At 41.1% G+C, this 18,140-nt stretch overlaps 1 protein-coding gene across 1 annotated transcript; it reads left to right on the top strand.

The window, feature by feature from the left end:
- Nucleotides 1-471: 471 nt before the first annotated feature.
- Nucleotides 472-13,296, top strand: LOC102370607 (60 kDa SS-A/Ro ribonucleoprotein-like; the record flags this gene model as incomplete). Its single annotated transcript, XM_006039190.3, has 3 exons — nt 472-585; nt 3,968-4,114; nt 5,543-13,296. Coding segments are annotated over 3 exons (414 nt in total), but the record flags the coding sequence as incomplete, so codon positions are not given.
- Between the last annotated feature and the right edge of the window lie 4,844 nt (nt 13,297-18,140).

The following is an 18,140-nucleotide window of genomic DNA, read 5'->3' as shown; positions in this document are numbered from 1 at the left end:
AGTCTGGCCCCTGTCCTCAGCTGGGCCCAGCCTTTTTGCAGCTTGGCTGGGGCGGGCATAAGGGTTTCTGGAGCTTCCCTTGGGACACCAGGGAAAGCAGCAGTGTGGTAGGTGAGGGAGGGGCAGAAAGGATGGAGAGGAGACATGCCTCTGAGCATGAAGAGGAAGGGGAGTAGGATTTAAAAAGTTCCTGGAGGCTCATGTAGTGCTGGCAGGGAGAGGGTTGGCATTACAGGGGATGCAGACACCCTTGCAGTGAGGGTTCCTGCTCCTATGCCCTCCTTTGGGAAATCTTAGCTCCATCTCTGCTACTTTGGTCTTCAGTTTGCAGCATATCCATATGGTGGATGTAATTTGGTATTTGGATGTTTTGTGTGTTCATTAGACACTAATTTGAATGGCTAAACATGTACATTTACTGCAAATTGTTATTATTGCAATGTTTGAATCGTTATTTTTTTTTATTCCTAGGTTGTTGCACGTACTGAGAGAGATTCCCATATTGTTGCCTTTTCACATGAAATTGTCCCCTGTCCAGTGACAGTAGACATGACATTACCTCAAGTATTAGAGGAAATGTCTACAGTATGTAAAAACTTTTACTTCTCTTACACTGTGGTGGGAGTGGTGATGATGATAAATTGTTTCTTCATTTTTGAAAATCATGAAAATGACTTAGAGGTGCACTGATACATCGGTCTGTATTGTATTGGCACCGACAAAAGGAAATTTGACATTATCAGCAGTTGGCTTTTTTTTGGCTGATGTGACTGACAATGTCACGGATAAATGCTGCATGTATGCATATAGCCTCAGCATGCACGTGGCCAGGAGTGCAGCCTGCCAGTCTGGAGAGCAGTATCTGGCTGGTAAATTGCGGGGAAAGGGTGTGGGGGGCAGATTGAGCCCCCCCCACAGCAAGGGAGGGAGTGAGGTTGGGGCAGACACTGCTCAGCTGGAGTGGGATGGGGCACAGGACCAAGTCGGTGGCTTCTCCGGGAGGTGGCTCCTGCCGCTGCCCACTTCCCCGGGGGCATGTCCGCACAGGGAGTACAGTGTGAATTAAAATGAGTAGTAATCTTATCAGGGGATAAGCAACAATGCCACATTTGTTAGAACATAAAACATGCATCATGAAAAGAATAATAAAAAAAGCAGTAAGGTTATTTGCTTCACTAATTCCCATACATACTCATTCGTTCATTCATACAAAAAACCAAACACAAGCACAGATAGTTAGACAGTCCTGCAAAAGTTAAGGTGTTACCAAGTAGTTCCAGAGATGCTCAGGTTAGTCTGGTGGCCAGCCGGACTGGTCACGAGGAATGAAGTCAAGTCTTGTTGGATGCGTCCAACGCTCCTTCTTGCAGGGGGACAGATCCAAAGTCTTTTCTTTGTGTTCATTCTTCATAGCGATAGCTGTCCATAAACGCCTATGGATTCCACTGAGTCAGACGCGAAGGTCATGTTCCTTGTTCTGTTGACAGGCTAGGATTGGTAGGACGTGATCTTCCAGATTTGCAGTTTGCAATCTTCAGCGGGGTCATTGCTTGTAGTCTTCAGCCCTTGGGGTGAAGGCATGATTTAGTATTTGGTAATCCTTAACTGCTGACTCTACATCACTGCAACCTTTAACTGTTAAACCACAGAAGGCTATTTTCACCTGCTGCAAGAGGACTGTCTTCCTTCACATTGTCACATACATCATCCATTCTTTCATTAACTCTTGTCAAACATGCCAAACACACCACAGACCTTACATAAGCATTTTTCTTATACCTAATTTAAGTTTTAAAATCATGAGACCAATAAGTCAAATATATTTATGCTAAGCAATAGGACATCTAAAATAGATGGTTAATTCCAGAACAGTAATGACTGATTAAAATATTATTGGAAGTAAATTATAACAAGATTAACTTGATCTTAATGGCTAAATAATTCATTATAAAAGATAGCAATATAAGCAATTAAAGCAATTATAGCTACTGCAATATAACAACATGCCCCCCCGGATCTGTGTGGGGTGAGGGTGGGCTGCCTGCTATGTACTTGGGACTGGGGCTCCTCCTGTCTCTCCCCAACGGTTGTTTTCGGGGCAGGGTGGGCGGTAGTGGTGCTGGGAGGTCAGGGTACGGCAAATTTTGGGGTGGCTTTAGCCCAACCCTGTCGCCCCCCTCTGAACACTGTAGCCATTGCCCACCCCGCTTGGCCCAAGCACAGCCACCGGAAAGAGGCTGGAGTAGCATAGGCCCCAAGCCAACATTGGGCATCCTGCCTTTGCCCTGTGCACAGATCTGAGGGGGGCATGTGCCCCCCTTGCATTCCCCTGGGATGTGTGCAGCAGCCAAAGCCACGCCCCATGTCAAGCTGCCATCTTCATCCCATGCTGTGCCCTGCCCCATCCTGGCTGTGCCGTGCCTGCTCCTGACTCAGCCCTGGCTTCACCCCTCCACCGCAGCAGCCTCGATCTGGGCCCCCTCTTCCCATCCCCCTTTCCCACAACAGGCTTACCAGCCAAACGGTGCTTTCTATGCTCCTGGGCTGCATATTGGCAGTTGGATAAGAATCAGTTATTTCCATAATTGTAATATTGACTTCAATTTATGGGGGTTTTTTTATAGATGGGAACCTACCAGATTCACAGCAGAAATGGAGTGTGCGGCAGCTCCTTTAATCTTTTACGTTTCCCCCATGTGACCCTTTTCTTCCCCCTTCCCCTCCACCATTGATTGGCACAGGGGCCTCACTGCACCCTCTAAATGGGCAGGGAAGCAAAAACCATGATTTTAAATATGGTGTGGTTTTTGCCTCCCTGCTAGTCAGCAACAAGCATTGGGGCACCTCCAGCAATCAGCGGTGTGAGGCAAAAACAGCGCCATATTCAAAACCACAGTTTTTGCTTCCCCGCCGATCAGGAGCTAGCTGCAAGCACACCCCTTCCACCAGTCAGCAGTGGAGGGGCACACAGGGAAGCCTGCAAGATTAAAACAGGTGCCACGCACCCTACTTTTGCCATGAATTTGGTAGGTCTCTATTTATAGAATATTATTTCCCCCCGGTGACCCTTCTTTGGTATATCTCACTTAGTTTATTTTTACAACATGTCCAGTAAATTAGATCATTTTTTCCATGTCACTTTGCTCAAAATAAATTTGAGACGAGTAGCTTAAAAATAATGGATGGAAGTGAGGTAAAATGGATGGAGAAGATGCAGGATACTTTTGCATATAACATTACTTGGAACATAATATTTTATTTCTTCTAAGCAATATATAAACAATTATCTTAGTATATTCAGTTCTTTATAATTGCAGCACTGTCCTAAGTCTTATTTTTTCAGCGCTGCTAAATTGTACTTTATAACATATATGCTATACATTTTATTAGGCTGTGGGAAGTTAGCACCTCCTAAGTTCCACCTAATTCAGCGAAAGGACCTCACTCACTGCAGTGGAGTTATTGGCTTCCTAATAAGTAGTCAAATTCTAAACCTCAGTCCTGCAGTGTAATTTGCACAAATAGACCAGAGCTTCGTTAACATCAGTGACGTGCATTTTGCATTGCAGGGTAGAACCTATTTATGTTGTTGTTAATCTTTGGGAAGAGAGTTTCACGGACTGTTTTAGTCATGAGAGGTTGTGTTGGTGTTTTTTAATTGTTCTTGCTATATTAACTTATTGCTTATTATTTTACAATACTTTGTTTCTGTGCTCACTTCCAATTTTGTTTTTTGTCACTAAAGGAAAAAAAAAACCTTTTAAGCTCAGTTTATCAAGTGTTACATATTGTTTAACATATTTATTTCTATAACTGTGCAGTTAATGTCAGTAGAAAACTGGTCCAATGGGTACCTTTTGTAAGCAGAGATTGGGAGGTTTCTTAAGTTTTGTTTTTCTGTTTTTAGATTACTTTGACATTTCCAGAATTTTACAGTGAAGTTCATAATATTTGTATGTATTTTTAGATTGAGATGGGTGCCACTGATTGTGCTCTCCCAATGATATGGGCTGAAAAGACTAACACAGCTGCTGATGTCTTCATTGTTTTTACTGATAATGAGACATACTTTGGAGAGATTCACCCTGCAGTTGCTTTGAGGAAATACAGAGAGGTAAATATTCTTTTGTAAAATGATACTGAGCCAATAGTTAATGAAAATAGTGTTCAGAGGATTCTTTTAAAGAGAGGAATAGTTGTGGTTTTATGAAATAAAATGTATTAGGCTTTATTTTTCTGAAAAAGTATTAGAATCTCTATATATTGAGGCAGAAATTAACAGCATTACTTACAAATAAACATTTTAAAAAAGCAATAAGGACTAGAATTACTTGCACGTGATTTTTCCATCATCAATATTGATGGCCTGATACTAATGTCCTGCATTTAAGTTTTTGTAATGATAGTTAATGTATCTGGTATTCAGTGAATTTATAAACTCCTGCTGCTACATGCTGAGAGTTCCTTTTTGCAGTGGGGGTTCTCTTCAAGCAAAACAAGTGAAATTCCAGTTTTCCTCCCTGCTCTGCAGTGGAACTGAATGCGTTAGCAAAGCACAGAGCAATATACAAATAGCCACCTGAGTGAAATTATGGGAGCCTTCAAGGAAAGTAGTGCCACAGGAATGCAAATCTCTTGAAGTCGGAGTTTATTTTCTTTCTAGAAGGGAGGCTACTGAAGTTATGAGCTCTGTATGCCACTAGTGCTCAGCAATTCTGCTGATCTCATGAGCTCTGACAGTTTTCTCCTCCTGATCCTACCTGAAGTGACATTTCACTTGAACTTAATTGAAATTGAAGAGTAACTTTTGTAAATATATTCCCATGCAACAAAACTTTATTCAAATTCTGAACATAATCTTTTGATATTCCAAATGATATACCTGTATACCTTTGTCATTTAACACCTTGTGCTTTTATGCAACTGTTACAGACAGATAAGGGTGTAAAAATGTTTTACAAACACAAATAAATTAAGAGTTACTCCTCTCCATATCCTTGTTAAGTAACCATCGCTCTCTCTTATGCAGGAGTGTGAAACTCAGATGGGTATCTTGAACAACCTGCGCAAGCTAATTTAGGAAGCTGATGGGAAAGGACAAATTCGTGGCCGAGAATTCTTTTTTTAGACATAAATTTGTTCTTACCGACTTGATAGATGATATGATGGTCATGACTGATAATGATAGACCCGTAAACATTTACATTTCGTTTAGGCTGTATTTTTTTTCTATATTACATGGCCTGCTTAGAAGTACATTTATAAGATTTATACCTATCTATATGTCCTCTGTGGTATTTAAAGGCAGCATACTGCAGTTACCTCAGTTTTATTGATATCAGACTGAGGTCTGGTTTAAAAAAATACCAAGGGCCAGATTTTGAAGTCTTTGCTTGTGGAATCTGTGGCTTTCATCAGTGTGCTTTGTCAGGCAGAGTTTTGCTGGTGTAAGGACAACATAATTTATTTCCAGATAATTATTAATTTGCTGTATAGGTATACATTCTCAAAGTGTTTTATTTGCTTTCCTTTCTGCCTGTAGAAGATGAGCATTCCAGCAAAACTGATCGTTTGTGGAATGACATCAAATGGTTTTACCATCGCAGATCCAGATGATAGAGGCATGTTGGACATGTGTGGTTTTGATGCAGGAGCTCTTGAAGTTATTCGAAACTTCACCTTAGATTTGATATAATTCCTGGATACCTACTATTACAAGTGGGTCCATTGCTGGCAATAGACTTCGCCCTGGGAACTACCAGCCAAATGTACTGTACAAGAAGATGGTACATGTTTCACGTATAAGAAAGATGTTGCCTTCTAAAACAGAAATCAAAAAAAGCATACAAGAATTTTCTTTTTTTCTCTTGCATACAGGTTAAAAATAAGTACGCAAAGCCTGCTAAGACTAGCTACTGGGGTACATAGTATATGATTTAATTACTTTCTAGTTTGCCAATACTAAGATGTTTTTCTGTCCTTGTAGACTATTTTTGTTTGTAAGAATAAATTGGTGAGACACTGGTATTGGTGGGTTCAAGGAGGAAGGAAAAGTAGTCTGTTTTGATGGCTCTTGTGAAGATGTGTGTTTTAATGAGGGTTTTTTCATGTTTGTACTTGAAAAAATTAAGATACAACATCTCTGTTGAATTCTGCAAAAGAAATATTTTCAGAGCACATTTGACCATGTTACTGTGATTGAGTAGAAAAATATTTGTCAAATTTTATATGGACAAAGTAAAAGTGACAATTTTGATTTATCTTTTCTAAATAGATTGTGATTTTGATCTTCTAGGATGAAATCTGTAACTTTCTGGTAAATTGAAAGGTAGTGCTATGGACTGCAAAGTTATTTAACACTTGTAAAATTGGTATGCTTTGCAGGAAATAGTACAAACCCTTTGTAGTAGAGAAAAGTTCCCTGAAGTTGTTTAGGTTGCTCATCCGATGTGAATGTGCTGAAGTTTCAGCAGTTTTTCAGTGATGAAGATGGACAGAGACCCTGGAATTAGCATTACCCTGAAGTGTGACCATAACAATCGAAAAGAACTTCATTGCATGTTTTTCTTCCTCTTCCCCCCCCCACACCCCCATGTGTTGATGCTACAGAAATAATCGTCTTGAATAGTGCTTTGCATTATTTAAGTGACCTTTTTTTCTCTAATATTTACTGATTAAATCAACTCAGTCTAACTTTTTAAAATGGTTTCAATTCTTATAGTGACCGATTCTGAGACTTCTGCATTATATAGCTACCTTGTTCACAGTTCTAGTCTTACTTGTTTAGAAATTTGATTGCCAATTGGATTTTTAAACTTCCTTGTGATAAGAAACATGTAAGGGAGAAAATAACTAAGAATGTCCCAAGTCTGTCTTAGAGGAGGAATTAATAATGTGTGCATTAATGTAATAAAATGGTCTTTTTGATGTCACATGCTAAGATACATAGGGGTTTTAGTCATACTTTTACATTTTCCCCCAAATTGTGTGATCATGTTTTCTACTAAGGGTGATTGTTTTAAAAGGTGAATTTGTATTTAATCTGAAAATGATTGCAGGTTATAAAAATAATTTAATTATAATAAATACTACATCAAACTTTGTTGCTGTGCTACAAAACATGCTCTTAAATGTAAAACACGTTGCAATTTAAATAGTAAATTAAATTCATGTTGCTTAACTCATTTTCATATGTTTAAAGTATAAAGAAATCTGGGTGAAAAATAGTGTTTTGCAGGGTGAACTATCTTCCATCTTAAGACATTATTTAACATTTATACCTACATGCTCCATGCGTAGTGCCTCAGTTTGTTAGATGTCACTGAAGACATCATACCACCTAGTAAATTCCTCGGCACAGGATAAATCGGGATGGTGAGGAAACCCGCTGTGGCATTAATTTGTACAGGCCCGTTGCATGAGCTGTTTTTAGAATAATAGTATTTTGAAAAATTGCCAGTAGAAACAGTGGCTTTCCATAAAAGTGAATGAGTTTTTGTAGATTATCAATAAGTAATGCCATAGGCATGGGATACAATTTATAGACTGCATGACCACTGGTCATTAGATTACATGCAAGCCCCCCCTCTCCCCCCCCCCAGGAAAAAAAAAGCTAACAAAAGAAACGCCCTCCGTTACTTGCAATTTCAAAAGGTAGCTCCACCAATTCAGTTTTTGTTTTATACTGATAGTTTTGTAAAACATACAATAATATGCTTTGTAATTATACATGATAGTTAAACATGCAATAGTTATTTACTGCTGAGCTAGAAATACTGAAGAAAACTCTGAACTAATAGTTTGTCTTTCAAGTTCAGTTTCTTGTTTTGAGGAGCCTTTGTGAACCTATGAATTAATTTCTTGGTAGAAATATTAAATAGAAATTAACAAGCTGTGTACATAGAAGGTCAATAGTTGAAGTAACATTTCAGTGCAGTTCTTTTGCAAACCTGTGATAACTAAAAAGATTTGACTGAACTAATGGCTTTGGTTACAGATGAAGGGTGAAGAATTAACTGATTCGGAATATTTGAAAGTAGTCCAATTTTGAAATACAAACCCTTGGATAAGACACGCAGTGTCAAGATAAATTTCCTACCAACTGTACTGAAAATTTAAGTACACTATGACTATTATATTTTGGAGAGAGATGTACTACATTCCAGGTCACAGTAATGCAAAACACGATGACTAGACGGAGTGAATAATACGATCCTAAGCTTGTTTTCTCTATTTAAAAGATACAAATATAATACATTGCTTGATTTTTTACGTGGTGTTGATTGTTGTGACATGAAACAAACTGCTACAAATAGGAGCAGATTTCTCCCTATATCCTACTTCTGGAAAAAGAGCAAGGGTGAAGAGGTTTGTTGCTTCCTTCCATGGAAATGGTAAGGTTCTGTATAGAAACACACACCTTTTGGAACCATTTAGACACGGGCTGCATACAGGCATGAAAAATGAAACAAAACTAAACTGCGGCTTTACTTTACTTTAAAGTGCAGCACATGCCCAGAAGAGGCATTGCGTTTGTTAGACCTGGCTTACCCAATGTCTGTATAGATCGGGTGCTTCAGCAGGGCCTTTTGGCACTTTTCTCTAAGAGCTGATTGAATCAGCTTTTACATAAAAACGCCAAAAAGCCCCACTGAAGCACCCAATCTATACACACGCTGCGGAGTAGGGTCAAACAAATACACTTCCTCTTCTGGTAATGCACTTTTTAATTTTTCATGTCTGTCAGTGCCCTGGATGAAGCAGGTTCAAGTAGGAACAGTTTTGCTACATTTGTATCATTCCCTGTTCATACAAGTGGAAGAATTAGAATATAGCAGCTGCTGCCTCTGAAAGGGCTGCAGGTCTGTACCCTTGCCAGTCATCCTCTGTTTCCCACCCGCTTCTTCCCCCCACCCAGCAGATTGGTTGAGATCCACAGACACCATGCCTCTGGTAGGAGCTGGGAAACAATGCAGAGAGGCTGGTGTTAGCTGAACTCCCCTCCCTCCCCCACTCTCACCCCAACGTTTCTGTAGTAAAAGAGGGAAAACTGAAGCAAATGCTGGCAGCGTGTGTACTTAGTTCCTTCCCTCTTCCATTGTTTCGGACCCCCAAAACTGGGGGCATAGGAGAATGAAGCTACATGTTCCTAGGATCACTACTTTTCATTTTGTTGGCAAGTTTGCTTTTAGGGGACAATATAGCCTATGGAACAAAACAAGATTTCTATTGTTACCTTCCTCAGTAATATGTCCAGGTACCTAAGAATTTATATTCTGCAGAATGAATAGATCCAGGTAATTTGCACAGTGGGGTGTGGGTGTAATAAATGTAGTGGTTAAAATATAAAAAATGTAAATAAAATATGTGAGCTAAATGCACAATTAGAATAATATTATTTAAGAGAAAACTACTGAATTGTCTTTTCACCAAAGAGCTTAATACCGTATCATTTTTGGCATGGTGGAACATTTTGTTTGTTTGCCTCAAGGCAGAACAAAGTGGAGATGTATAACAACGCAGTGAGATACATAAGAGTAAGAGGTAAAAAAGAGCTAGTTGAAGTTAAGGTCAGGGTTATTTGAGGGGCAAGGACGGTGTTCCCTGTCCAAAGCCAAAATATCTTGATGTTTGCAGTAGGCCAAATGCATTGGTTTGATTTCCTGATGCTGATTGAATGATATTTTTCAGTTGTTCTCAGTCTCCACTGGCTAGTCCTAGATTCATTAGTGCATCACTGTTTTACAAAGGATATCACCGCAAAAGTCTTGTCTTGAGAGGGTAAAAGAAGAAAGAAGCATGTTAAGCTGGTAAAATATGAAGAGCCACTGGGTGACATAAGCTAGTCCTTTCTCAAGGAAGCAATAAAATATTCTCTTGATTTTAAGGATGGAGAAAAGAACCTTATCTATGGATCCATTACTATTTTGAAGCATTTAAAACTTGTGGAAATAATCATGTATAAAATCCCCTGGGTAGTTCTTAAAGAATTTAGGGATTAAAAGACCCACAACATTATTTTCTAACAGCATTTCAGTTCCCTTTGTTTCATTTGTAAATGGATTAAAGTAACAGCTTGATCAAAAATTGAGAATTTGTGCAAGGAAGGCTTGAAGCTTTAGCAGAAAGAATTTGAGGTCCATAAATACGTAACAAAATATAAGCAATATTGCTGGTTACCCAAGCTCATGAGAAGAAATTAACCATCTGAAAACAACTATTTATGGATGTCATGAGGGCAGTCTGATAAATGTTCAGTAATACTAATAGGCCCCTTGGTGTCTAAAACAGCTCATAAGTCCAGGCTGTAGTTATAAACACATGAATGTTAAGCCTATCAACTGGTGTGGTCTTAAAAATGCTGTACCATACAAACCATATACTAGTGTTGATTTAAAATATGCGCACACTTTTTTTGGTCAGGTTTTAGTCTCAATGGCAGCTGCTTTGACTACACTAGGTAAGGTAGGTATGGAGATGGCTCATCCCAGGATCCAGTTCCCTGTTCTTTCTGTTCTCTTCCAATTTCTCTCTCTGCCCTTCCTTTCTTCCACTATATTGTTTGCTTCTCTTTCTTAGCTCCCATTGCTGGTGTGATCTCTAATCTTTATTCCCATAAAACTTCTTTGCACTGTCCATCTCTTGCTTCTGTTTTCATTCTAATTAACAAATTCTTAACCAGGCTGTTTTGCTTGATAATAATTGGAACCAGACCACTCCTATTAAGGCAATGTTTTGCATTAAACATTTGTAAATATTTCTCCACTCTTTCTATACGAAAAGAAGTTCTCTTCGTGACCACTGGACCAATAATATAACATTTTTAAAACAGATAGTTGCACATAAGCTAAAACAAACACAGATACAAATTATGCTGCCTAGGTATTCCAAACAAGGAAAAAAACCCAAATGTTTCTCAAAATTAAATTTAACATTTACCTGCATGCAGGTACCAGGCTTTTGTTAGAAAGTTTTTTTTAACATTGGCTTGTGCAAAAATGTCTGTTTGGTAGATAGGTTGAGTTTGTATAGTGTTTTATAGTCTTTTTGTTGTTTTGTATAAAGTGTATTGAGTTGTTATTTGCATAATTAAATGAATCATCTGTCTAGGTAGTCAACTTTTGGTTTCTGGTTAATGGAATTATTTTAGACATAAAACAGGAATAATTTGAGCAAAGATGATGCTTTTTAAATCTGTCAAATGTTCTTTAATTGATTTAATGCTTTAGTATTTATACAGGATTATGCAAACTATTTTCAAGGAATTTATATAGAAAGATGTGCAAAAAAATGCATTGTTTAAATTGATTAATTGTTGTAGCAGGTAGATGTTTTCATTGCATAGCAAATTTCAGCAGATCTAGGACTTTTAAATACATGTGTATAGATGAGTGTTTTTTTGGCTGAGATTATAAACTATTTCTCCTTTGGATGTTTCTGGATCCTGAAGTTGTTTAAATGTGTATCTATATATGAGAATAAGTGCAAACTCCTAACAAGTAAGACTTTAAAATGCTTCATTAACATATAATGAACGGATATAGCTACTTTTGTAATAAATGTTATCAACTTCCTAATCATAAATGAGCATAACATGTAACAACTGAAAATCTTAGTCTATTACATTCTTATTTTAAAAACATGGTTCTGCTTTGAAAAATAAGTCTATATATAAAAATATCACTTTCCTAAACAGCAAGCTTGTCTGAACTTCTCAGTATTCTGTCTTCTTACTTTAAAAGCCTGTTTCCAGCTTCTTGCACATTCTAGTAATGAACATTTTAGAATTTGAGCTGGGGGGGGAGAGAGAATACAGTCAAACATCAAGAATATTTAAGTCTGTTCCTCTGAAATTCATATTAATAAGAATATGAGTTTAAAATTTAGATCACAAATTGAATTTGAATCACTAACAGAACAATGCTCATGCCAATTCAAACTGAATGATTCTGATTTGAAAGCACTGGTTTAAAAAAAAAAAAAAAAAGCCACACATAACCCTATAGCACTGCTTACAGAATCACTTTTTTTAGAAAAGAACCACACCATATATGCCATATCATGTTTAGAATATATGAACATAACTTGGCTGTTATGCCATCTAAAAATATGGGCGCTTTTTGCTGCTGTTACTTTCTATAGACAAAAATTATATGAGAAAAGATCTTTGAAAGAAAAAGCCTTATTCTGGTAATAAGGACATAATTAACCCTTCAAATGGCTTAACAAAAGTCTTTCTTTGGTAAATGGGTGCTTACTGGTATCTCTAGTGTGTTTCTGAACTATTAATGGTGTTTGCCTTAAGCAACAATGCCCTGCTAACCTTGGGAGTATAGAACTGAAGGAGTTTTGGGGGAGGCTTGCGGTGTTTATTTTTATCTTTTTATAGGGAACAAAATGAAAGGTGGGGTCTTTAAAAACTCCTTTGCAAACTAGCTTTTTTTTTGCATTCTACAAAGATATACTAGCCTTCATTGCTAGTCTTCTGGGGAAAAATAGAGAAATTTAAACAAACAAACAAAGAATAAAAATCAAGCATAGATTTATTTAGTACTGGAGTTAGTGTGAGAGGGATACATTTGTGTGTGCTGAACTGGATGAATGCGTCTGTAAACAACACTGAACGCAGTGAAGAACTTAGCAAAAATGTAGTAAACTGCAATAATTTTTAAATAAGTGAGGTCAATATGTTAAATCTTTACATGTGTTTAAAGATGCATTGTGCTTTCGAGAAACTGAGGGACTCATGGAGGGGAGGGAGGATGGTTTATCAAACAAAAATTACTGCAAGCTAAGCAACTCAGGCTCATTTCTTCTTTTTTTTTTCATTTTCAAATTGAAATTGTGAGCATAAATGTGCAGGTATTAAAATACAAATACAAAGGAGTTATTTGATAATCCTATTGTTTTACGATCTGAAGAGAAATTTGTTAGGTTGGAATTGTTTCCACTGGACTTGTGGCATCTAGAACAGTGGGCCACGGCCTTGACTAAGATCATTGGGCACTTCTTTACTACAAACAATAAGTACACCATCAGGGAAAGGCTTTTTATTCTAAATAGTGCACCTTTAACCACTTAATGATCCCTTGTGGGGAAGAAAGGGATATACCTTCCTGTTTGCATGTGAACTTTCCTGAAATACAGGGTCTCGGCGTTACCAAAACCCTGACCATAGATATACGTTATATTGAAATTATTGTTTTTTAAACATTTCCCTGCAAGGGAAAGAATGAGTGAATTGCATTATGACTGTAGACCTTGAATGAATATTAAATAAACTCTATGCATATCACACACTTTTGTTTGCTTTTTAACAGTTTCATAACGGTGTTTCATATTACACAAATCTCTAACTGTATTTTTGTGCAAGAAAACAATTTTGTTCCTAGACTAGCCTTTTATGTACCTAGAAAAAGGTGTATAGTTGTTTTCTAGGCCAAAGCTAGAAAACAGATGAGAGCCACAGAAATGCAACACTTGTCCCTTCAGATTGTCCTGTAGAGCAAAAGAGTGTGTCTTCCATTTTTTAATTCCTTTTATGTGAATCCTGAAAAGAAGGCAGTGGTGAAGAGGATTTAGAGATAATGGGGATCCTGGCTTTCTGTTTAAACACACACTTTCTGATTTTAAAACCCCCAAAATATGCAAATAAAACAAAACACCACTAATATATAAACATAAACAAAGGGTTTAAAGCCACTTGGCAGCCTTCCAGTACCTCAGTCACTATAATAAAATAACTTCTAAGTACCTATACGTTTTGGTAGTTGATTTTGGGTTTTTTATCAAGGAAAATCAGAGCTCCCCTGCACACTTTGTTTATCAGGACACAGGTCCAGGTCCCTCACTCCACGCCCTGCCAGAGTGGGCTCCCAGCTACCAGAGCTACAGGGCGAGGGACCTGGGTCCGCAGTACCCAAGCCCCGGCTGCCACCTGTAGGAGGCAGTGGCTGCTGCAGCAAAGCAGAACCTGGCTTGCTCTCCTCCACTGGTGGCACAGCTGGAGCACAGCCCACAGTGGGGGGATGTTGGGGCAGGTGTAGGTGGCCGGCTGTGGCCTCGGGCTCTCTGCCCTGCTTCCCTCCCCCCTAGACCTCTGTGACCTAGCAGGCAGGACCCAGCTCTGCAGGACATTGCAGGGCCAGGCAGGGAAGCTCAGTGCCCCTGCTGTAAGCCCTGCACCACCATGGCAAGGCGCCCCCTGCCCACCTGGCAAGAGTGAGGGATACAACTCCACACTGTTCACACTGCTGCTGCTATGCAGGCAGGGAGTACTTCACCATACCAGCGCGGGGCTTGCAATGGCAAAGAGCTTCCCTGCCCTGCTCTGCCTTGCCACCCTGGGTCCCACCTACCGGGCTGTGGAGGCTCTAGGGGGAAGGCATCAGGGCATGGAGCCCAAGCCCACAGTGGGCAATCCACCCTGCCCTGAGCACAAATCCAGGGGACACTTGCCCCCTGCCCCCATAGCACATACAGTGGCAGGGGGGGGGGGGGGAGCCAGCCGCAGCCCCACCCCTGTGGATGAGATAAGCTGCTCCTGGCTCCATCTCACTCCTGACCTTTGCCGTGTGGCCATGCTTTCTGGCCGCAGGATCCGAGTCCCACACGCTGGGCTGAGCAGCAGCCCCAGCCCTGCCCAACTCCCTCCTTATAGGGGCTTCAACTTCCACCCCTCCCTCCACGCCCCCACCAGACTTACCTGCAGGAGCTGCTTTCTAGGCTGTCTGGTGGCCCCTGCCTAACTGCCACTGGTGATGTATAGAGTGTGCAGTGGGGTGCACGTGCATGCCCTGAGAGCACTGGTTCACCCCCTGACATCCTGCGCACCCTGCTTAGGCGATGGGTAGAGGGGGCAGGCTGGAGCACCAGTGCCCCCCTGCCTCCCGCAAGCACCAGCCAGGGAGTGGGGGCACCAGGAGAAGTGCCCCTGACACTTTTGGGTGTCCTGTTCGTGCTTCCCCTTCAGTGCGATTGGCCGCGGGGGGGGGGCACTCACCCCAGGCTGTCCAATCGGCAGTGGGGGGGTCAGACCCCCCCTATCATTGAGGGGAGCATGTGCCCCCTGCCCTGACTCAGGAGGCACCAATCGCCCATGCTAACTGCTCTTCTCTTGCTCCCTCCAGCCCCTTGCAAGCTAGAACTTTGCAAAGGGAGCTTTTTCCAAAAGTGAAAAATCTGTATGCTTCTCCTTTAAAATGGAAACAAAATCCATGTTTTTCTTGGTAAAAAGGGAAAATCTTCTTTTTTTATGGGAAGCAGAAAACCTGGATCCCTGGAGATGAGGGAGGGAGATACGTCTTTGTCTTTGCCCAAGACTTAACCAACATAACAAATGAAGGGAGCAGCCCCATGGTGCACATCCACTATAAAAACAAGACCTCTCTGTAGTACAGAGAAATTCGCGTTGTTTTGTTTTGTTTTATTTTCTTTTATTGGGGGGGGGAGGGTGGAGAAAATGGGTTGCCTATTAGGATGTTACGAGTTATGCTAGTAGGGAGGGAAAAACTGCAGAAAGACCTGGATAGGTTGCAAGGGTGGGCTAACAAAAACAGGATGCGTTTCAATATGGACAAGTGCAGGGTGCTGCACTTGGGCAGTAGTAACTGGCAGCACACTTATAAGATGGGAAACTCCCTTCTTGAGAGCACGGAGGCAGAAAGGGATCTTGGAATCATCATTGACTCCAAGATGAACATGGGCCAACAATGCAAGGTCACAGTTGGCAGGGCTAACAGGTGCATCTCAAGTAGGGCCAAGGATCCTCCCCCTCTACGTGACACTGGTCAGGCCACAGCTGGAGTACTGTGTCCAGTTCTGGGCACTCCACTTCAAGAGGGATGTGGACAACATTGAGAGGGTCCAGAGGAGGGCCACCCACATGACCCGGGGACAGCAGGGCAGACCCTACAATGAGAGGCTACGGGACCTGAACCTGTTCAGCCTTCACAAGAGAAGGCTGATTGGGGACCTTGTGACCGTCTATAAACTCACTAGGGGGGACCAGAAGGGTTTGGGGGAGGCCTTGTTTCCCCTAGTACCCACCAGGATAACAAGGAATAACGGCCACAAGTTGTTGGAGAGTAGGTTTAGATTAGACATCTGTAAGAACTACGTCACAGTTAGGGGGGCTAGGATCTGGAACCAACTTCCAAGGGAAGTGGTGCTGGCTCCTACCCTGGGGGTCTTTAAGAAGCGGCTCGATGCCTACCTGGCTGGGGTCACTTGAGCCCAGTTTCCCTCCTGCCCAGGCAGGGGGTCAGACTTGAAGATCTACAAGGTCCCTTCCGACCCTACTTCTATGATTCTATGATGCCTTGAAGTTTAAGTCTTCCTCCCACCTCCACCTGAGGATTATACATACAGATTTATGAAGTGTATTAGAGATGGAAGACCCTTGTGGGGAACCCTCGCTAGATTTAAAGGAGCATCTGGCAGTTATCTAAACCTCTACTATTTAAAAATACTTTAGAAAAAACTTATAATTGGAGCAGCCAAGATGCAGTGTCACTATTTTGAAGATACAGTTTAATCCAGTAAAACAGTATCATGTGACATGGCTGCCCAGGATAGCAAGAGACTTAAGTGATGGAGGAGGTCCATTCCAGTCCTGTTCTATGTACTCCACATCTTATCATTTGCCAGAATATACACAGAATAGTGTAACAAGCCCCATACTGTATAACTGTTTTTCAGCAAATAACATTCTAGCTACCATGCTAATGGGAGATCCTGTAATACTACCTTCATTCTTTGCAGACAATATGAAGAATGGTCTGCTGCTTTAGAGAGAGAAAAAAAGGTGAAATTAATATCAGTAATTCAGGTTACAATTTCTTTAAGACTGTTATAACTAGCAATGTTTTCTTTTAAAAGATAACTACAAACCAGAGAGCTAAGTGGTTAATTTTAAAGAAACGCAGATGTTTAGATGTATGAAAGCTTCATAAGGCTTGTAAACTACATTAGTTTAACTCCCATAGAAAGGCCAGTATCTTATTTTGGCTGATATGCTAGAAATCTGTAACACAAAATAATTTGCTTCACATGCACATTAGAAAGTGCAGTGAATGCTCTTGACATCCCCTTAACTTTCGTAACTTGACTGTCCTATGGAGGAGATCTGAGGCTCTCTCCCCCTAGTGTACTGATTTCTTTGAAATCCTTCAACAGAATGGAATATTTAGGAGCCAGTAGTCTCTCCTACTCTAAGTGGCTTGCCTTTGTAAGTATTTAGGCACAAGCATGTGAAATGTTAGTTCTTGTCTGGTGCCTTCTGCTTTAATATATCACAGGAAGTTGCTCACTGAAGTCTAACTTGAGAAGGATCTCATCAAACCTGGAAATGAGGTGCCAAGGCCACCAGTATTAGACTGGGAGTTGCTCCCTGCCACCAGTCTTAGACTGGAAACACTCTGTGCTGTGATATATCATGACATAACAAACACCCATGAAGCAGATCAGCTAAGACACTATTGGGACTGTCATCCCCAGGGTCAGTTCCCTGGGCTTCAGGGCCCTGACCCTGGGAGAAAAAGTTCCTGGGTGTCCTGCCCCAAGTTGAAGTACATGTTTATAAGTGAGGAAACCTCTGCTTGTAGACACCCCTATGTCAGGACATGGGGAATCCCACAGCATGGGATTAAAGCATAGAGTGGGGAGCTCCCCTAGGAGTTCCCTGCTCCCCTTGAAGTGGCAAATGGAGGGAGAATTGCTTAGGGGAGCTTCCCCTCCTCCACGCTTGGACTTGTCCTAAGGGAATGATCGTCCTGCTGTGGTGTGCAAGTGGAAGAGGGAGCCTTTTGCACATCCAGCTATGCACTAGGAGAATTATTCCCCTGGTGCAGACTGGGGAGCTGCCCTAGGGTACCCTCCCTTTCCCTTGCACATGGTCCCTGACCCAGGGACGCAGGTAGAGGAACAGCAGCACAATAGGCATGCTGACACCAGCATCCTTTCCTCCATGCTCCCCTTGGGACAGGACACTGCGTGTAATCAGAGTGGGGAACTCCTGGGGTACACACACATAGTTTCATAGTTGGTAGGGTCGGAAGGGACCTGAGGAGATCATCTAGTCCGACCCCCTGCCGTGGCAGCGAAGAGTACTGGGGTCACATGACCCTGGCCAGATGTTCATC

Source organism: Alligator sinensis, unplaced genomic scaffold (genome assembly GCF_000455745.1).
Source record: "Alligator sinensis unplaced genomic scaffold, ASM45574v1 scaffold1256_1, whole genome shotgun sequence".
In the NCBI taxonomy this organism is placed as follows: Eukaryota; Metazoa; Chordata; order Crocodylia; family Alligatoridae; genus Alligator; species Alligator sinensis.
This window is presented reverse-complemented; position numbering and strand designations above follow the sequence as displayed.